The sequence below is a fragment of the Ostrea edulis genome, chromosome 6 (assembly GCF_947568905.1).
Source record: "Ostrea edulis chromosome 6, xbOstEdul1.1, whole genome shotgun sequence".
In the NCBI taxonomy this organism is placed as follows: Eukaryota; Metazoa; Mollusca; class Bivalvia; order Ostreida; family Ostreidae; genus Ostrea; species Ostrea edulis.
Genome location: NC_079169.1, coordinates 82,654,937 through 82,678,424, shown reverse-complemented (window position 1 = coordinate 82,678,424; position 23,488 = coordinate 82,654,937). Strand labels below are relative to the sequence as shown.

General features: G+C 33.8%; 1 protein-coding gene across 1 annotated transcript; it reads left to right on the top strand.

Annotated features, from left to right (window-relative positions):
• The first annotated feature begins 352 nt into the window (after positions 1 to 352).
• On the top strand, positions 353 to 22,101 carry LOC125646611 (glycoprotein-N-acetylgalactosamine 3-beta-galactosyltransferase 1-like). Its single transcript, XM_048873007.2, has 6 exons — positions 353 to 491; positions 3,792 to 3,919; positions 11,838 to 11,918; positions 13,893 to 14,434; positions 17,681 to 17,815; positions 20,052 to 22,101. Exons 1-6 carry the CDS (start codon positions 481 to 483, stop codon positions 20,235 to 20,237), a joined length of 1,083 nt encoding a protein of 360 aa, XP_048728964.1. The 5' UTR covers positions 353 to 480; the 3' UTR covers positions 20,238 to 22,101.
• The last annotated feature ends 1,387 nt before the right edge of the window (positions 22,102 to 23,488 follow it).

The window sequence follows — 23,488 nt, the reverse complement described above, 5'->3', positions numbered from 1 at the left end:
TATACTTTCATGTTTTCAAAAACATATTTGTGATTAAGATTTTCGATGAACAACATTATTCTGTGAAAAGGTTTTGAATTGGCATTATGTCTATTCACAAGTAATATTTTGAATGGTATGATATCTATTAACAGTACTTCGTAAATATTTATTGTCTAGTCTAATTTACAGTCAGTCAGTTAAAGTATCCCGGATTTTTCATCTTTGACTGTATTCCGAAACCGTTTACTTTCTTAAACAAGTTTCCTGTTTGCCTCAGCGATTGACGGATATGATCATATTCATATAGGAGGATAGGCCTAGTCATAATTATAGTGTCTTTTTGATACCGAGCCAGTGCATGCATCATAAAAAAAAATTCATATGTAGTTTTGAATTTTAAAAATGCATAAAACCTGCAACAGCGTCCATGATATCGCAATTGAATATACCACATCCTGATCAAACTTGAGTTTAGGCATGGGATACAATGTTTGAATCATGACTGTCAGGTATTTATTGAATACTAAATTAGTAATTATGTTAATGTTTTACCACACAACCGTTAGAGCAGGCGGAGTCGGATGTAGTAAACCGTAAACATTCTCAAGACACTGTTCTTATCCCAGTCTCTGGTTAGTTCAGATTATCTTCCTTGAACAGGTTGTTAATTATCACTTCCCCTACAGCGAGACATTCTCGCAAAAACGCGATGATCTCACTCTAGTGAGAGTAAATATATCCTGTACAATCGAGAAAAACACCAGTGGAGTGCATCTCTTCGTGTTTCACCTGAAAAAAGAAAAAGTGCTAAAATGCCTGATACTTAAGCAAATACTAAAACACTTGCGATGTGCATTGGTTTTCAGACTGCTTCCCTCTTACGCAGCAACTTTGATATGCAATTTCTTGACTGTTTTGTCAATTTTATAGAGACAATGTACGTTATGTTGAGTGTGTGTTGCACTTATTCAGCATTGCATGGAATTTGCCATTATTTTCAATAAAGACACCAAAGCACCTGATTTAAATATGGTAATGTTTACTTTCTTGCTAAAGAGGAATAATCGCATTTTAGCGAAAAGATCTCGCTATAGGTAAAGTGTTCCCAACCTGTTAATATAGGCCAAGTCTGCTGAGTTAGGATTATCTTCCTCGATTGTTCCCTTTTAAATTTGATGTCATAGACCTTCCCATGTGACTGACAGATGAAAATGTATGCCAGTAAAGAGCATATTTGTTTTGGGGCATGTAAACAAATATGGCACTGTACACAGAATAACAGGGTGTCCGGGTAGCATAGTGGTTAACACACTCACTTCTCACCGCTGCGACCCAAGTTCAATTTCCGTGATCAGCAGTGGTTGTATGTGAGAGGGAATGGTGGTCGCCCACTCGGACACGTGGGTTTCCTCTGGGTGCTCCGGTTTCCTCCCACTCAAAGACCCCCTAGCGCAAACATCCGTGCTAGTCAGTAAAATAGCTAGTATATAGCTAATGTTATTTGTTGATTATGTATATCCAACTTTAAAAATAAAAATTATTATTAACAAGAATGATGCCTAATAAACAGAATGACTCTTAAAATGACTGGAATGACACATGGAGTTTATAAATATTCATACAAAATTTTGTAATTTTTTTACTTTCAAAGTATAGCCAGCCAGTGTTCCATACATGTCTATATGATATCATAGGTTACAATGATGTATTACACATGAGAATGAAAATAAAACATTTACCTTTCAAAAACATGTTTTACTAGGGTTGAAACGATACAATACATACTGCAATACTTATGGCACGATTCAATATGATACAATTTACAGAAGAAACCAATAATTACATTGAAGAAAAATTTAATTACCAAAATTCACAATCACAATTTTAAAAGCAAAATGTTTCCAAACCGCTGAATGGTAAGATGCCTGTTGTTTTTTTTTAGCTTAAACTGATTAATAAGTTCATTATTGTTTTTGTCAGACAGTCTGGCCATTATCAGATGCTATTTTGTTCCTCAGGCAGGTAAAATAATAAGTACAGGCCGAGTCTGATTGTGTTTTACTTAAACTGTTTGTAATAAACATATTGAACTGAAAATCGAGGCAATGAAATAAACATTGAATCGAGTGTTTATATTGAACAGTATCGATATTTCGGTAAATCGTTTTAGCCCAAGGTGGTAGATCAAAGTTTTACACATATCATATAGTGAAATTCTTTTAAAATCTTCTTCTCAAGAACCACTGGGTCAGGAAAATTGAAATTTACATGGCAGCTTTTTGGCATAGTGCACATTCATGTTTGTTAAAATCATGATTCCAGGGTTGGCAAAAAAGTGGTCAATATGAGTATTAACCGGGCTGGTGGTCAATACTCGTTAAAACCGGTCAATACTGGTTAATACTTGTCGATTGAAAATTATTCGGTCATTATAGTCTGTGTTATTTATTTTAAATGTTTAAGTGACCATTATGGTAAATACTGTAATTCATAACATGCACTATCAGTTTATAATATACTTATAAGTCATAATATTAAATAAATTCTGTTGAATTGGGGAAGATGTAAAAGTTTCTGTTCAAATTCCTTATCCTGGTAGTTTAAAAAGAACTACCTATAAGTATTGTTTCATCAATCTTTATTTTAATTGTTGAATAAACATTTGAGGAGGTGGGTTGGTGATGTTTTCATAACAATAACAGGCACACTGGTCATCTCTGGACCCAACCTATGCTAATTAACACCTGTCAACCCTGCTTCCTGTGCTCAGGTAATGTCCAGCTACCTTTTATTCTTAATCTCTTCAGGTACCTGTATTAACAGGTCTGTCTCCAATCATCAAGCTATGCTATAGAACTGTGACCCTCTGGTAGGTACAGTTTCAGCAAACCAAATATATTAAACTTATGAAATTACATTTGATTATCTAATGAAAAATATTAATCAACAATTGATCCATATAATGAAAAGATTTAATTTTTCTTTGCAAGAAATGTACAAAAATAGGAAAATGGACAGTTTAAATCACAATTGACCAGTATTGACCACTTGGGGAGTATTGACCAGGACAGTTAAAACCACTGGTTAAAACTGGGGGCAGTTTTAACTGCCCAACCCTGCATGGTTCCCAGGGGTAGGATGGAGTCACAATAGGAGATCAAAGATTTACATACAAATATATAGGGAAAATCTTCTCAAGAACCATTGGGCCAGAAAAGTTTACATTTACATGAAAGCTTCCTAGTTTGTAAAAATCATAGCCACGGGGGTTAGGTTGAGGCCACAATAGGGATCAAAGTTTTACATGCGAATACAGGGGTCGAAATTAACATTTTCTACCGCAGGCTAATTTTAGCCTGTGGGTAAAATATCCACAGGCTAAAAATGAAAACCTACAAGCTAAAATAAAAATAATGAAAAATCCGGATAGAACGGTTGTTGAAATCGGTCGTTTATGTAAGCGTTTGTATGATTCAGAGTGCAAGTTTAAGAAAAACGAATAGCGCATTTCCGTATAAAATGGATACGATACGATCATAGTTTGTAAATCACCACTCGCAAAGATTTTCAAGTGTCCACTATTTTTACTCGCTATTTTTCACATTTACTCACATTTTGCGAGTATTTCTCGTTAATTTCGAGCCCTGGAATATGTAGGAAAAATCTTGAAATGTGGACCAAAGTGACTCAGGTGATCGATGTGGCCCATGAGCCTATTGTTTGATACTCAAGTAACCATTAAGGCCCATGGGCCTCTTGTTAACATTTCAAGATATTTTGCACATTGAATATATTTGAATTCATTTTAGGTTTAAATTTCCAAGCGTCCAATCACTGAAAAGGCTGCTGAGAGGCCATTGGGGGAAAATACTTGCATGCTGTTGCACACTGGTTGTGTTTGCCTGTTTATTGTTGTTAATTGCAGTTCAGAATGAGGGTAATTTAATGAGTTTCATTTATATGATCATCAAACATTTCATGATTTTAAGTTTATCAAAGTCTAACATCATCATGTCACTTACATGACAGAAATTCACAGTAATAAACAAATACATGAAGTAAATGTATCAAATGAGATTTTGAACCGAGTACTATTAGGCCATGGTATGTTCTTAATTCCATTGATTAATATCTTCATTACTTCTGTGTATTGTGAAGGAATACTGTTTGCATGGTTATAAAAAGCATGTAGCTGTGTACCAAAATTTTGATTTTAAGCTCTTCTGAGCCAAAGGCTCAAAGAGCTAATGCTATGGCCATTTGTGCGGTGTGCGTAAACTTTTTAGAAAAAGGGCTATAACTCAAGAACCCCTTGGCCAATTTTTTTCAAATTTGTTACAGGGTATCATTGGCCCAAGGGCTTTCATACATACTAAATAGAGGGATGTGACCCTTTAACAAGGGGAGATAATCAGGAAAATACAAACAAAAGTAGTGGTTGCTAAAAAATCTTCTTCTCAAGAACCACTGGGCAGATTATCACCAAACTTACACATAAGGATGAGGATATGTTGTAGATTAAAAATTGTTCAAGGCATTACCCTGGGGCAAAGGGCGTGGTCTCAAGGTCACTTCAAAGTTGACCTAAATTTATATTTCCTTAAATCTTTGATATTTTAGTCATTATAAGGACTAGGATCATCAAATTTTGACAGTTGATGCATCTTAGGACCTTGTGTCAAGTTGTCTCAAAAGTAGGTCACGGTGACCTACTTTTTGAATTTTGCAGGTATTTATTTTAAAATTAATTTTGATGCATATCTTGGACACTTTGAAGCCTATGATCATCAAAACATGTCAGTTGGTGGATCATGGGACTTTGAAATGCGTCAACTGAAAAATAGGTCACCATGACCTACTTTCTGAATTTTATGACTTATCATTTATAGATATATTTTAAGTTGTTATTTCAAATACCGAGAGGTTTAGAATCATCAAATCTTGTAAGTTGATGCATCTTGAGGCCTTGAAACATATTTATAAAAAAAGTAGGTCACAGTGACCTACTTTTTGAATTTTGCAGATATTCAAATTTCACATTTTCAATTTTAGATGCATATTTTGGGCACTGTAAAACCTAGGATCATTAAACTTTGTCAGTTGATGCGTCTTCAGTCTTCGGTTTGTGTCGACCAAAAAGTAGGTCACCGTGACCTACTTTTGGTATTTGACAGCTAAATTACTATATTTCAGACACTATTTGACCTACAATCATCAAACTTTGTCAGTTGATGCATCTTGAGTCTTCGGAGTGTATCGACCAAAAAGTAGGTCACTGTGACCTACTTTTGGCATTTGACAGTTATATTTATATATTTCAGTCACTAATTGACCTACAATCATCAAACTTTGACAGTTGATGCATCTTGAGTCTACGGAGTGTGTCGACCAAAAAGTAGGTCACCTTGACCTACTTTTGGAATTTGACGGCTATATTTATATATTTTAGATACTATTTGACATACAGTCATCAAACTTTGTCAGTTGATGGGTCTTGCATGTTCGAAAGGTTTCGACCAAAAAGTAGGTCACCTTGACCTACTTTTGGAATGGGACGGCTATATTTATATATTTCAGATACTATTTGACCTACAGTCATCAAACTTTGTCAGTTGTTGGGTCTTGCATGTTCGAAGGGTTTCGACCAAAAAGTAGGTCAACTTGACCTACTTTTGGAATTCGACGGCTATATTTATATATTTCAGATACTATTTGACCTACAGTCATCAAACTTTGTCAGTTGATGGGTCTTGCATGTTCGGAGTTCGATGACCAAAAAGTAGGTCACCATGACCTACGATTGGAATTTGACAGCTATATTTCAATATTCAGATACTAATTGGCTTAAAATCATCAAACTTTGTCAGTTGATATTTCTTGGGTTCTCAAAATGTGTAAACCAAAAAGTAGGTCACATTGACCTACTTTTTTTGAATTCTTAGGATTTAACTAAAGATTTAGAATACTAAGAGGCTAAGAATAGAAATGGTGGGGTTGTACAATTTATCAGAAGAGCGATTCTAGGCCCTTGGGCCTCTTGTTTTTTTTACCCTGAGGAAAGGGTTTTAAGCTTAAGAGTGGGCCCCATATTGATAATAGTGAAAATTATAATTGTCTTTGTTACTATTGTGTATTGTAAATATATTAACCTAAGTTAGGGAATTTCCATCCCTCTTTTAGGGTTTAGTAGGCTCTACAGCAAAATTATATTTTATATAGAAATCATCTACTTTAGTTCTGTGCATTGTGAAGAAATATTCGAATGAGACCACAAAAAATGAGGTCCTTTGTCACAGCAGGTATGGCACAATAAAGATCCCTCCCTACTCAAATTCTGTAAGCTCCGAGCATAGACCTAAATTTTGCAGCCTTTCACTGACAGTGGTGATGTCTCCATATGAGTGAAAGATTCTCGAGTGGGATGTTAAACAATATACATGCAATCAATTAATCAATCTTTCATCTAAAAAATTGGTTGTATTAAAATAGTAAAAAATTTGGATTCATAACGAATTTACAGATTTCATTCCCAAATGCATAACTTTAAAAACAATGTATATTTATACCCATTTGTAACTATAACAATCATTCTTTTTTTCTTTTCTTTTTTTATACACGTAATTCATCTACCATATTTATTGTTTCCACTTTCATTTTACCATTTGGACATGAATCCTTCTCCAAATATATTTAGATACTAATTCCTCTGTTAGAAACCACTCATAATTAATTATGTCAGAGAATTATCATGGCTAACCATCAATTAAAATATGGACAGATGTTTCTATATGGCCAGTCCTGCTGTAAGTGTCAATAATTGCACCTAAGTCAGGTCCTAGTGATATTTTCATTTCATAAAACTAGTTAAACTGATACCAATGTTTATTGTAATCTAATGTGAACACACAGGTTTAACATTTGCTTTAAATTACTGTTCATTATACTTGACAAGCGTTATTTTTTATAAGATAAATTTAGTTTGATCATGATCAAATTAAAGAATCAGCTGATTTTAGAATGGTGCAAATGACCATGGCACAGCTGTAAACTGTAAAAGTTACCATAATTTCAGTCAGTTATAAATTTAATGGTAAAAGAATGTAAATGCTTTGTATTTTATAGTAAAGATAAGTTTTCTTCCATGAATATTCAGAGAGTTATTCTATGCTGACTGTAATCGGCCCTTCTCATTATAATTATGGATATAGCGAATTACGGAAATTAATAATGAAGTAAATCAACAGAACTCCAGAAATTTGGTGTAACCAGGTTTTACTGTATAGGAGATAATGAAATTATAGTGAATATTAGCTTTTGTTGGATGAAAATTTTTTATCATAAGTTTGCATATACTTTTTTTTTTTTCATGCTTTATTTTTAGACATTTACAATTACATCTACATAGATGATCTCACACACAAAATCACACATGCATACAATATCTTCCATACAGAAACTTTCTACATGAACTAGTATTTGACAGCTAGGCATAATTTAAAGGTATTGAAAATATACATATCAACAAAATGATACTAAAAGTAATGATAACAAATATAACCTATAAAGCTTTGGTTTTTCATCACTTGTTATAAACAGTATCATATATTGACCATTTAGTAAATATTTTGGATTTGCATCCAAACACATTTTCACAGTATTTTTCCATTTTTCTGTAGTACTTAAATAAATTCACTGCCTCAGAAAATTTTGGCCTGATTCCTTGTGATCTGGAATAATATATGAACTTTTTTGATACTAATAAAAGAAAATTTTCTAAAGAGCTTTCTTCTGTATTACCAAGTAAGACTATTCTTCTTGAAATTTTATAACCATTTTCAATTGCATCAAACCATTGCTCAAAATCATTCCCAAATAAGTTGACATATACACAATCATAGAATATGTGAACTATTGTTTCTGCTTCACAATTACAAAATGTACACAAATTATTGTCTGAAATTTTAATTTTGTAAAGAAAGGAGTTGGTAGCAATGTAATTCATTAGTATTCGGTATTGAAAGTAAATTATTTTTGTCTCTTTTGTACATAAAGATGCATTTACAAAATAAAATTTCCAGTCTTTTCCTGTAATGGGTTCATCTGATAAAGTTTCCCACTTATCCTGTATAGAGATTGGGGCTATAAACTCCTTTCCTTTCAATATTTGATATAAAAATTTAACATTGCATGTTGACAAAAATTTTTGTACAATACATATTTCAATATGTTCATTATCTTCATGAATTCTACCTTCTTTCAATGCAATGATATCTCTTTTGACTTTTGATGGTATTTTTTATATTACATGAAAATAGTCAAAAATGTTATTAGTACCAAGCACTCCTTTTATTTCATTAAAACATCTAATGTTTCCATGTTCAGACACCAGGTCCTCTAGGTTTTTAATACCATTATCAACACATTTTGTGTAGAATGCCCACTTTTGTACACAGCAAAAGTTTCTAATATCTAAGCACAAGTAGGTTGATACATGTTCAGGACTTTTCTTAACCTTTACTAATGCTTTAATAACATCTCTCCAAAATTCATTATCAATAAAAAAAAAAACCCACAAACTTTTGAAGTTTTTCTTTTGTTAAATAAAAAATGAAATCTATATTCTTAAGGTTAAAAATGCAACATAACAAATGCTGCCAAACACCTTCATATTTTGTCAGGTACCTTTTAACCCATTTTAATTTGATATATGAAATGAAAGAGGGTAGGTGAACCATGTTTAACCCTCCATCATCATAACTACCAATGAGTGTATTTCTTTTTACCTTTTCTGTCTTATATCCCCAAATAAATTTGAAAAATATTTTATTTATTTCATCCAAAATATTCTTTGGAGGGTCTGGCAAGGCAGAAAATAAGTGTATTACTTACATTCCTTGTCATTTTCACCAAGGAAATGCAATGAAAACAATTTATTTTGTACATCAATTAAATGGTAAATAACTTCAATACCAATTAAGAGATTAAAATCACCACTTAAAATCTATAGATAATGCTTATGTCACTGTACTTTTCATTCATACTTTATTTCCTCCCTTAGGAAATTATGAAGAAAATACATTTACATCAATATAATTACAAATACATGTACATACAAAGAACGAAAGAAAGGAGAAAAACACATTATGTACACAATATAACCAAAAAATAGAAAAGAATAGGATATTCTTAGTTGTACACCTCAACAGATGAGTACATATGGTAGCAGCTGTCCCTTTTAAAGCCAAGACATATTTGATATAGATATAATTACTGCAGTGAGCATCTGTAGTATAGGGCTGAAGTGCTGCGCACCAATTTAAAGTTCAGCAGACGGAATGATGTGGCGTCCATCTTATTTAAAGGTGTAGATATTTGGCCACCAAGAAGAACAAGGTACCATTCAAATTCCGAGAGCCCACAGAGTTCTGCACACAGTTCGACACTGAAGTTATTAGCGATGGCGTTCCACCACTGCTCTCATATGCTGGTGGTACTTAAGACACAAACAAGACGAGTGACAGAAAACATCCATGAACGAATTACCACATAAATGACAGAAATGAACAAGGCCATTTACATGCATACCTGTATATATTTTGTATATGAATTTGCAAAGTTCAATGTTACCTAATTTTGAAATTGTGGCAGGTTTTATATCGGAAAATATTTGTCTGAATAAATGGAAATCCGGACTGTTCATCCTCAATTGCCGCTGGTCTTGGTGATACAATGATACAGTATTTCTGGATATCCTTTTCCAGGATAACTTATCGGGGAAGAATCCGTTGGTAGTCGAGTGTTTATGTCCATTCGACAGAACCTTCCTAAGAACAGTAGTTTTCTTGTATCTTTTTCTGCGCTGATGGGCAATACATCAAAAAGTGATTCACATATATCGGATCTGCATAATTTTGGTAAATTTAGACATTTTTTGCACACAAAATGTTGAAAAATACAAAGGTTTTGGCGGTCTGAACAGGTCATATTATTCCAGAGTTCGCGCCCATAAAGTATTGTAGGCATAACGATTGTTTTATATAAATGAGATACAGTCATTGGGTTGAGAAAATGGGATCCTATGTCAGATAGTGCAAAAAAGGATTTTCTGCCCTTTTCGCAAGCTCTTCCTATTCTTTGAGAAAGTTGGAATTGTCAGATAGTGCAAAAAAGGATTTTCTGCCCTTTTCGCAAGCTCTTCCTATTCTTTGAAAAAGTTGGAATTTGTGATGAATCACAATACCTAGGTGGTTATAGGATTCTTCACATGGAATCGATGATTGTCCCAGATGCCAAAGAAAGTTGTTATCCATTTTACTCCTCTTACCACAGAATTTCACCACACACGATTTTGACGCATTGAAGGAAAATCGCCATTTATTCGAATATGCGTATGCAAAATCTAACAAGTTTTGGAGGGCCATTGGGGATAATCCAATGCAAGATATATCATCTGCCAATGAGGGACAGCTGCTCATAACATTAAGGACATCTGTATTAGGACTACTTAGCTCCAATTCATCAACAAGATCATTAATATAAACAAGATATAAAAATGTAGACAAAATACCACCTTGTCTTACACCTTGATCAACAAAGAAACATCTGGATTGAGTTTGATTTACAACAATAGATCTAGATGTTCCTTTATGACAGTTATTAATCAGTGACCAGGTTTTACCTTTTATTCCAAGTTTGTAAAGCTTTAACATGAGGCCATCCCTCCAAACAGTATCAAAAGCCTTACTGCTATCCAAAAAGCTAACATAGACATTGTTGCCTTGTTCTATATTATGAAAAATTGTCTCTTGTAAATTAAACGACGCGGTTAAACAACCTAGATATTTTTGAAAACCTTGTTGTTGAGCATTTGGGAAATGTTTTTGATACAAGAGTTGAATTTGAGTTACGAGATAGAATTATTTTCTCAAGTATTTTAAAAAAGCAGGGCAAAAGAGATATAGGCCTATAACTGTTGCATGTGGCTTTCGATTTGTCTCCACCTTTGTATAATGGAACTATTAAGCCGCCATTCGTGGGGAATATTACCGCAGGCTATGACTGCATTGAACATTTTCAGAAGACAGAGGGTTAAGAATTTTACCTCCGTGAATAATATTTTCATTTGTTAGTGAATCATGGCAAGGTGCTTTCCGTAACTTTAGATTATTTATAATTGGTGTAAGTTCTTCCAATTCTATCTTACCATCCGGTAAGTCGCTAACATCAACCTCACATTCGTTTATAATGTCGCTAATATTATTCTCAACTTTGTATTTAAAGTTAGAATCAAAATGTTCTTCTTCTAAAGGACTATAAATTTTTTCAAAATGAGAAGCAAAGATTTCCGCTACACTATTTTGGGTCATTTTGAATCTGACCATTGTTCTTCTATTTCGGGATAAATTCTAGAGGTTCGGGGTTTTCTTCGTTTGGCTAATTTCCAAAATAGACGTATGTCATATTCTGCCGCGTTGTCAAGGTCACAGTAAACCTTACACATGTATTTTTCATGTTCTTCATTTAGAGCGTTTCGAAACAGTCGCTTTGATCTTTTATAATTTCGATATGATGTAAAGTTCATACCGCGCGGCCGTCCTTCAGATATCCATACATGACGCTTAGAACGTTCAATTGTGTGAAGTTCTTTAACGACTTTTGTACTTTGGACATGTTACACCCCAAATCGTCGCCAATCCCGATTTGGGATGGGGTGACGATTTGGGGTGTAACAAGACAGTCTGTAGGTTTACGATGATGGGAGACTTATTTTTGATGATGGAAGAAGAAATGAGACAAGCATTTGTGGGACAGAGAGTAGAAATATTACAATGAATAACTCTTGCTGCTATTTTCAGATTTTGTGATATATGCCAGATCCTATTTCTGGGCCCTTGACTACCAGAGACTTGTTACGGATTACAGTGATGAATCTACATGTATGTATCACGGAAAGATCTTACGATTGATTTACAAAATTTTTCATTTGTTATAACAATAATGTAGAAGAGCATAATTATTAGTCCCCTACCGAGGAAGTTGAAGGGGACTTGAGGTTTGCACTCCGTCTGTCTGTCAGTCCAGTTTTCCGCATTTTCTCTCTCTGTTCTTGCAGATATTTGATTATTTTGATATTTAGTACATTGCTTTGCCATAGCAAGTTACAGATCAAGTTCGAATTTCATCTCGGTCCGTTGATTTTTCAATAAGTTATGGCCCTTGGACTTGGAAAAAAAGCATGAATTATCAGTTTTCCAGACTTTTTTTCTTGTTGTGCTGCCATGCAATACTCTCAGAATGCTTGTTAAACTACCCCCATATATAAAGTTTAATTGGTGAGGTTGTATTGGAATTACCTAGCTTGTCAGTCCAGCCTTTTTGTCTTGGCCATGACTGTGTAATGGAGAGAACTTTGAATTTCATACTTATCACAAAGGTTGCTAATGGCCAGACAGAGTCACTAGTAAAAACAAAGGTTGGAAAGTTTCAGCATCCATTTTAGTATGGGCCATAAGTTTATAGTGAAAGACGTTAAAAGTTTTTACTGGCATGAAGGTCACTTGTGATCAGATGATGTGTCATTTGGACAAAGTCAAAGAAACCGGGAAACAGTTTGGAAATGTTTGTCCTCGTCAAAACTTTGTAATGTATAGGAAGTACAAACTTAACACAGAAGGTTGCTTATGATCAGGTGACATATCATGATCCTAACCCAAGGTCATTTGGCCTGAAACTGAGTAAATTATAATCGTCATCAGGTCATCGCTATGTAATGCAGTGATTATGGAATTTGAGGGGGGAGGGGGTATTAGTCTTGTTAGGACAGGTCTAAGTTTTGACAGTTCAATTTTTTGCAACAAACCACTAACTTTTATTAGTCTGGTATTTTTAGTCCCCTACCGACAAAATCAAAGGGGACTTTAGGTTTGCGCTCCGTCCGTCAGTCCAGTTTCCGCATTTTTTCTCTCTGTTCTTTCAGATATTTATTTTATATTTGGTACGTTGCTTTGCCATAACAAGTTACAGATCAAGTTTGAATTTCATCTTGGTCCGTTGATCTTTCACATAGTTATGGCCCTTGGACTTAGAAAAATAGCATGAATTATCAGTTTTCTAGACTATTTTTCGTGTTGTGCTTGCAGATATGCAATTGATATTTAGTATATTGCTTTGCCATAACAAGTTATAGATCTTGAATTTATATCGGTCCATTGATTTTTCATTAAGTTATGGCCCCTGGACTTAGAAAAATAGCAGGAATTATCAGTTTTCTGGACTTTTTTGGTTGTGCTTGCAGATATTCATTTGATATTTAGTACATTGCTTTGCCATAACAAGTTACAGATCAGGTTCGAATTTCGTCTTGGTCCATTGATTTCTCATTAAGTTATGGCCCTCGAACTTAGAAAATTTGCTTGAAATTGTTACTTTACATCCAAGTTTCTTATCATTAGAACTTCTAGCATAGTAATACAACAATATAGCTAATTTATTCATGATCACCTACATGTCATACTTTATTGACTTGGTTAAAGACCTAAACCTAATTATAAATTTGTCTTTTTCCTGGTCTAGTCTCTACTCGAATAGTAGCTGATTTCCAACCATTCCTATCCTGGTTCTCCAATTTTCCCTTTTACCGTAACCTACATAGTGAACTTTGAATATTGTTGTGGTACTAGTAATTTTTGCAACTGGTAGGGGACTATGTATTGCCATGCAATACTCTCAGAGTGCTTGTTTTCTATAGAATTATATCTTGAGCTTGTGAAAAAGATGGTACTTATGGGTGCTATGAATTAATTGTTATAAAAACTGTAGTTTCTGTGAATTTGTTTTGGATGAATTTAAGTTAAACTACTAATATTACAAATTATATCCTATCATTTATAATCATTTCTTATTTTGATAAGTGTATGTGGATACAACAAAGGCAGATGAGTTGTACAAGAAAGTGAAAATCCTTTGTTTTGTGATAACAACCTCAAACAAACTTGCTAAAGCTGTTCCTGTGGTGAATGTGACCTGGGGAAGACGTTGCAATAAAATTCTATTTGTGCTATGTCCGCTGATGAATACAGAATCCACCTTTTTAAACACATGCCATATCAAAGAGGGATCAAGCCATCTCACAGAGAAAGTCAGATATGCTCTAAAAGTTTCATATGATGAATACCTGAATGACTATGACTGGTTCTTAAAAGCAGATGATGATACGTATTTAGTGATTGAGAATCTCCGATATCTTTTATCACACCATGACCCCAATAAACCTGGTTACTTAGGTTACCATTTCCAGAAGTTCATGCACCAGGGATATGCCTCAGGAGGAGCAGGGTATGTCATCAGTCGAAAGGGAGTCCAACAACTTGTAGAGAAGGGATTTAATATGGATGAAGAGAAATGTAAAAAAGAGGGTGAAATTGAAGATAAACTCATTGGGCAGTGTTTAGAGGTAAGGAGCAGCATGTTAACTGTTAGTGAAGTCTCCCAAATAAAGTTTCTGAGAATGGTTTTAAAAGAATTATCAAGATTTTACATACCCTAAAGGATACAATCCAAATTATTTAGAAAGCAATTTCATTTTTGGGTAGGGATTGATTTGATGTTTGTTAGGGAGACTTTCGTAACAGCACCCTGTTAAAATTATCACTCTCGAAATGTAGACGATAGGTTTATACTGAATGAAATATGTGATTTATGAATTTGTTATACAACATATATTGATTGATTTTTATGATTATAAAATTGAATTATCAGTTATCAACTTCATTATTGCATTAGCAAAACTTGAAGTGCAAGCAAGATGTGTATCAATTTCCTCATAAACATGGTGAAGCACAGACAAGTTTTTCTTCAACTGTATTCAAAGCAATAGATATAATCTGTTAACATCAAACTAAATACTAGCTTGAAATATGTTTTCAAAATAGATTTAGAATACCACTACCATCTCACCTTTCTCATCAACGAAAAACAATGTGTGTTGTTTCGGAAACTGCCATGACATCACAGTGACCTAATTTGTAGCTATATAGGAAAACGATCGGGTGTATATTTCTTAGCCATAGTATGATAGAAATAATGATCACATATTCGTGTATGTTGCAGGAGAACCTCCTTGGTCTCGCTGTTTGAAATATAAAAGCCTCGGGTAACGCCTCAGCTTATATTTTCAAAACAACATTTCTCGACCTCAGAAGTTATCCTGCAACATGTACGAAAATGCAATCATTATTTCTTAATTACTGTATAAATAGTTATTTTAGCAATATGCAAAATTAGCAGGGGTTTTTTATCTTTAAAAGAGGGGTATTTATTTTTAGCGAGATGATATGTTAGTAAATCTTTGATTCCGAGCTGGAAAAAACTAAAATAGTGCAACATAAAGAAATTATCCGTTAGTTTACTTCAACTGACTTGTTATTTTGCCATTAACTCACACATTTGTATAGCATTAACTAGACGTTAACAGTCAGTTAATTCACATTTGTGCAAGCTGAGTCCTGGACATTCATTTTCTAATGTACAATTAGTTAGAGTGTGTAAACTTCAATAAAAACATAAACCACACTGTCTGCTGGAAATTGGGTACTTGTTTTCTGAAAGCAATGATCCCTGTTTAACTGTTTTTAATTACTTTTTTAAGGAGGTGTGCTACACCAGAGAAATTTGATGTAGATGAAAAGTGGAGGATATGTACAAAAATATTTTGAAGTTGAAAATTTTCAAATTTACTTTATTTTGTCAAAAAATACAGTTTTAGTAGAAGGTAATCTGGAAAAAATTTAAAACCCCTGCTGCACTCGAACCTGCGACCTACAGGTCAGCAGTCGGTATTCTAACCTACTCGGCTAGATATTTAAATGGAAAAGGAAAACTCAAATATTGCTGATATCGATTTTTTCATCCATGTTTTTAAAGGAAGTCAGCCATTATGACGATGTAGAGTACTACCTTAAATACCCTTGTGTCTTTGTGTTATATTTGTAAGGATTAAAAGTGTGATGGTTACGCCAACGTGCGATGGTTTGTTGACGTTACAGGTCCCTAAGTGTGATAGTCACGCCAAAGTGCGATGGTCCCTCTCCTATAGGCATGCTACGTCAAAGTGCGATGGTCCGTCATTTTTAGGCGCGATGATAAAACACTCCAAAGTCCGATGGTGCGGGGTAGGTAACGTTTGTGACGTCACGTTACTATGATTGCAGTTGTAATGTCTTTCAAAATCAAACCGAAGTTCGTCCCAACGAAGATTATTTCTGCTGTCACTGACATCTTTGGGATATTGCAGACATGATTTTTCTCCGCTTTAAAGCGGAATTCTGCTTTCAGGACTGGAAAAATCCATACTCTATATAACGATTCCGCTTCCGGAAATTTCTAGGTTGCTCAATAAATTTTACCGTATATGAATCTTTTTTTTTTCCCGAAATATCCAGTTTTGAATTTTAAATAGCGGTCAGTATTTCCTCATTGTATTCTTCTCGTTCATTGGTTGAATCATTACGATATCACTCAATCAGCAGAATGAACACTGATTGTAAACACGTGGGCCATACAAAAATGTGCATAAAAGTACTACAAAGAGACGGCAGTAATGTTAACGCCATTGCCAAGGTCCAGCTTTCGAAGAACCTTTCAGTCAAATGTTGGAAAATTTGCGTAGGACCTTTGCCAAAGACTACGTTAGGGAACCAACACTTACTATTATTGGCATTTTTATAAAGCTTAAAACCTCAAAATTGGTTCACAGAATTTGTTATCTGAAAAGCTTCATGAAGTCAAAATATCCATTTTCGGACCCCTTGATCTAGGGGAGCTGCCACTAGATACCCTGCTGGGGAAGGACCCTCAGACATATATTCCTGGGGGAGGGGGAAGTATGCTATAATGCAAAACATTCTATACGATTTGCATTTGAAAATTTTGTTTTCAATTACACGACAACTAAATGGTAATGAAATAAGTTTTTATTATCATGTTTTGCATGGATTTTGGTGAAACACAACACAGTTTGTACAGTCTGTACCAAAACACTGTGTCCATTCAGGTTTGCAAATCAACGGACTTTGGCACATTAGTGTGTACCATAGAACTTTGGCATGTCACTCCATTTGTACCCTGGAGTCCCATCGCACTTTGGAGTCCTACATATATGTCTTTGTGTATTTATATTTTATATTGCTTCAGAGTTGTTTGATAAAAATCATTATAAGTAAGACTGAAATTGAGCTGAATTTAGAGAAATATGAGACTGTGGGCACTTTTCAGGTGTTTTTCAAAAAGGTTTTGAACATTTGATTTTTCAATCAGAAATGGACAAGTATAATGCATGTTTGTACATGTATTAACAAATTTCTTGGTCACATATTTCAGAAATCTGATTAATTAAAAATGATGAACACCAGTCTTAAATTAGATTTACTACTAACAAATTTAAAACTACATGTATCAAGTTACAGTTATTCCACAACTGAACCCATCCTGTTTCTACAATGATCCTAATTCCATATGAGTGAAATATTCTCGAGAGGGATATTAAACAATATACAATCAATCGAGTTACAACAGCCAAGAAAGACAACTCTAATTTCCGATGATAGTAGATATTGTCTCAACAACACATATAATACCAAAATAAAACTTTGTCCATACAGATTAAAACATTGCTAGTACAGGTTTTGTGTGATTTTTACAGGCTAGTGAAGTTCCCGTATTGAGTTCAGCAGACAAATTTGAAAGACAGACATTCCATACAGATAAGTTATGGCAACATGTGTGGGGGACATTTCCAAAGTACCTCATTTCATATTCCAGAGATCCAGTAAAAGATGTAAGTGACTTTTGTGACAGTCTGTATATTAGTTTGTGACCGTCTGTATATTAGATCCAGTAAAAGATGTAAGTGACTTTTGTGACAGTCTGTATATTAGATCCAGTAAAAGATGTAAGTTACTTCTGTGACAGTCTGTATATTAGATAAACTTTCCTTATCTGCTATTTCCTACCTATCATTTAAAAAAGTCTTTCTTTCTAAACCACTGCTCAATAAATGTGGTGATGTTCAAACTATAAATTGACATGCATGCATATAACCTCTCTACTTTAAATAGCAAAACACAATATGAAACATGATTTGAAGAAAAAAAAAACCCAAAGTGAATTGACCTCGTATCATCATGATTATGATGCACATGTAATTGTCCTCATGTTTTTGCTTGCTCTGATCATCTCAAAACCCAAATTGAAAAGCACTATGATGTATAAATTCATAAGTATATCACTTTTCATTAATCAAAGTACGGTATAGGAAATAAGTCACATTTCTACTTGTATGTACATTCATAATTTCACTTACGGGTATAAATTCACAAATGAATCTTTCGAAGATTGACTTAATTATTTACCTCTTTAAGGTAAAGTTTGCAACAATAGGGAGATAACTCCTGATATACCTCAGTGTACTTTGCGCTTTATGACGTCATAATGAAAAAATGCGTCACGTCATAGCTGAATCGAGGGAAAATTTCATAATATTTACTTGTTATCTACTTACGCTGTCAAGTGCCAAGCGGCATATGCGTAAGTCTTTATGACAAAATAATACATGTAATAATGTTTCTCAAATGATCATTTATAAATTATTTTCTTTGATGTTATAAAAGTCTACAATTTTTTATATATACATATGTAGTATGCGCTATGGTTAATTTCCATTAAAATTATGTTGTGACCATGTAATCTCTGCAAATCTTGCTAGGGAAAGTAGGATTTATATTTTGATGCTGTTATAATCGATCATTGTTTGTAAATAGTATCCTCAAAGACAAGGTTCGACATTAACGAAGCTAGGAATTTTTATGACATTCACAAGCATTTTTTAAAATAAATCTGACAATGCTCTCTAATTACATGCACTTCATATTTCAATGCTATGACATCTACTTGCGCTGATAGAGCGATTTATGCATGAACTTTGAAATGTAGAAAACGGGACTGATATGATCACGTAAGAATAAAAAAGAGGTCCTCTCTAGTACATCTTAAAATAGTCTTAATTTTGTCAGGAACATTTGCATAACGTCGACATAAAACATATTAATTAGTGTAATTTTTACTAACTTTACATTCCCCCACCCCTCTAGATCCACCACTGACCAGGCTTTATATTGTCACGAAGTTCAACTATGTAAACAAACATCAAGCAATGGAACAAGGAGAGGGAAATTATTTCAAAGATGTAGTATATAAGACAGGTTCGGGCTAATATAACACGGAATTTATGACGAAGCAGGACCGTGAAAAACCCGCTGGGATATTGAAAATATTGTATTGTATTGAATTTAGAAGAAAAAAAACTCAACATCTTAATTTCTAATAAATGTGATACTACAATACTTGACAAATAAATATAAATATCATTTTGGGACTGGAATTGTATCTTATTCATGAAAATGCTCAATGCACTCTTCAAAAGTTGCACAATTCTAAAACAAAGTGACAAATCGCATAAATGAAATAATTCTTTTTAATCTGTTACCATGGAAACAAAGCCCGGTGGGTAGTAATTCGATATGCTTTCTTAGATATTTATAGTCCAGATATTATGTTTAAAGAAATTTTTTCTGACGTAGACCTTGTAAAGCTGCTCGATATACATTTTTTGTTGCCATGGCAGCCAATTTAAATTTTATTCAAGATATAAAAAGCGCTATTTTTTGTGTTTTAAAACAACATTTTTCTATCAATTAGTATAATCTTATAAATAATACTCTTTTTAAAAATTCTACCAGCTTTTTACCCCATTAGTTTGCCTCGTGTAGTTTTTATACCACTAGTATTCCCTTTTGTACAAAGATCCCGAAAATGTAAAACATCACAAAAATAAGCCCATCTGGTCAAAAAACAACACAGGCGATTTTTAAAAGATAAATTCCTACTGAACATACTGATATGCAACATGACTTTGTTCGCTACATGTCAAAATGTCGCAAACCTTACCTTAATGCTGAAATGTTGGTCACATGTACAATGTACTTACTTTTGTATTATATATAACTTTTGAACAGGGCAGTAGCTGTTGCAGCCAGTTCCTGGTCAGCTTTCACCATGTGGACCCTGGAGCTATGATATTTATTCACCATCTGTTGTACAGAACAAGCGTCTATGGACGAAACCTCCCTGACAGTATCCCAGAGGATCTCTTCCCTGTCAATAAAGTTCCTCCCAAAACTGTGATAGATGATGAAATTTGAGAGAAGTTGCCTGTATTTGTAATAACACTCAGGATAGGCCAGCCACTACATTATTCAAATCACATACTGCCAAGAGTAAGAACATATAAACATTTTACACCCTACAACCAATAGAGATTGTGAACAACATTTCATGCTGCCTGATATCAGTTTCTCAAGTTCATTCTTCATTTAATTTTGACACAAATATGTTATATTGCACCTGTAGTGTTAAATCTAAAGCAAACTAGCATGGTGTCGCGCCATGCCCTTTTTGGCTGGCGCGATGCCCTTTTTAATTGCACCATGCCCTTTTTTCTCTATAAAGTTTTTGAAAATATTTGTTATTTATAAACAATTGTTCTTTATTTCACAAGGTTGATTGAAAAGTTTAAAATCAAGGCAGCAGGTATTAACTTTAAAAGAGGCTAAATGATTATTCTATTACTATCATAGTATGATACATGAACAATGAAAGTGCCCCGAAATTGTCTTGCTGCGACGAAAAGTGCCCTTTTGAACATATGATATGTGTGCCCTCTCTAGATCCTAGATTTAACACTACACATGTGTAGCTTAATTAGATGAGATTGTAAATTGACCATCCTAACAGTAGCACTCAAAGCTAGAAGGCCTTATTATACACTCTGTCAATGTCATCATGTGTACTGTTAATTTTGAGAACAAAAATTGTGTACATTTATTATACCTCATGTAAAGAGTTGCAGAGGGTATAATATTTTTGACCCATCAGTCAGTCTTGTTCCTCTATAAGATAGAATTAAAATTGTCTAAATACATACAATTTAATACCGAGAGAGTACACCCTCCAGGTTAATTAAATGGATATAGTTTATTATTGTACTTATTTTAAATTATCAAGATTGTGATATATATTTATATGAATTACTTGTGCACGCGTGAATATTGTTTTTGAATGCACGTTTAATATGTTCTCTATGTTGTGTAAACAGCAAATGAAAAAATGAAAGATACATATTCACAGAAAATTCTGATTCAGTTTTTCTCTTGGAGTTATTTCCCTTTTTAAGTTTGGCCTCCGTCAGTCTTGTTCTTGTCAGTGCAACTCCTCAGAAACTGTGAACCCATCTTGCAGAGCTTGTTATTATTATACTTTCATGTAAAATACTCAAATCTGATTGGCTGAGACACATTTGAATAGACATGTTGTTTCTCTGTGTTAGTAAAAACCACACCTTCCAGGGTGATGGTATTTATCAAAGGGAAACATGAAAACAGGCGATATGATAAAAAAATATATATATAGCATGTGCATTATAAATTGATGTACATCAGTTTACTGTAGATATTTGACAGATATTGATGCATCAATTTGCTGTAGATATTGTTTGAGGGGTTGGAATAGATGTGGTCTGTGGTGCATTACAGTGATACATCAATTGAAAGCAATTGATAGGAAGATGGAAAAATACCATCAATGATATATACATTATAGATGTGCATCTAATGCTATGGGGGATGAATCTCTTTCTGATGTACAAAACTTGCAACTTTTCAAGGCTATTCAATACTTTCTACACGATTGTGACAATTTTTCTGAAAAACAATTATGAACTTTTTGACTATAAATTAATTAACTCTGTAAACACAAATTTGAAATAGGCCCAATGTTTATGTATTGTATTTCATTGTATCCATCGTAGCTTATACTCATCATGTATGACAATTTTATAAATTATTGTAATGGAAGAGGGCTATCTAAGATATTGAACTTATGCCAAATCCTTTTGATGTTTCTTTTTCAATAAGATATGCTCAATTCAATTCATATAGAGAAATTAATCATGTTGGAATTTTCTTGTTACAATTATTTATTACGATGTGGATTAAAAATTCAGTGGAATTTTTGTGCTTGTTATATATATGTAATACATGTATGACAGACAGAGTGATTAAAAACAGCTAGAAAGTGCATGTAGTTTACGGCAACATAAAACGTTTCCAAACTTTTTTAACATATTGTACAGAAAGTAGCGACAAATCAAAAGAAATAAAGGAGCGGATCGAGGATCTGATTTTAATCAGATTGTACAGAAAATGAAGTGAAAATAAGTTATAAGTTCAATTTACATGTATACACCAATATGTTGAGTCAAGGCAATGATTGATATCGGAATTCAAAACACTGCGGTACTTTTGTGATTGGGGTGTGCTGTCGTGTTGAAGCAAAGTTCAGACAGTGATCAATGAACAGCAAACCCTCTAGACTTTGTTATGATAAAAACAAAGCACACATCTTGAGTAGAAAACTTGTCTTGGGACACTTATCTTGCTGCATGATTATGGATTCAATAACCCTGACAACAACCAATGTGAGGGACTTTATATAACTATTTTGCAAACAGCACATTGTCACTTCAAATTAAACAATATTTCAAGGTAGGCAATTTCAAATCACTAATATTTTAATGCAAAGATAATTAGGAAATATTGGGAAATTATTAAATCCAATCAAAGTTTGGAGACCTATTGTTTTCACTCAGTTTCTTACAATTCTTCACCTCTTACAACTAAAAATGTCTATGGCTGTTCTATATAGCTGGTGAGTGAAAGTTTTAATACTCAAGGATATGATAGCTCAATGTATCTGGTTGTGTAGGAATGTTTTTGTTTCCAAAGTTTAGGTACCTTTAAGGTGGCTCCCTACATCACAACTTGCACATTTTATGACAGTACATCACAAAATGGTGATTCCAATGTTTTGTTAAATCACTTGTATGGATTGATCTGTTTGTATATCTACGTAGCTCAGTGGATAAGGTATCCGCAGGTTACTGATCTGTTTGTATATCTACGTAGCTCAGTGGATAAGGTATCCGCAGGTTACTGATCTGTTTGTATATCTACGTAACTCAGTGGATAAGGTATCCGCAGGTTACTGATCTGTTTGTATATCTATGTAACTCAGTGGATAAGGTATCTGCAGGTTACTGATCTGTTTGTATATCTACGTAGTTCAGTGGATAAGGTATCCGCAGGTTACTGATCTGCAGATCTCGAGTTCAAATCCGTCGGTGACTTGTTTATATGGATGTTGTAAAAAAGAAAATCGTTTTTTAAAATCCAAAATTGCATATCTTTGGGTTTTTTTTTAACTTGTGTACTTATTATACCTTTCATAATTAAAGCATTCCATGCTGATTTGATGTGAACCACCTTAAGGGGGATCAAATGGGGCTTGGGTCCAACGTAGAACTATCATGGAAACCAAATTAATTCCATATTTCAAC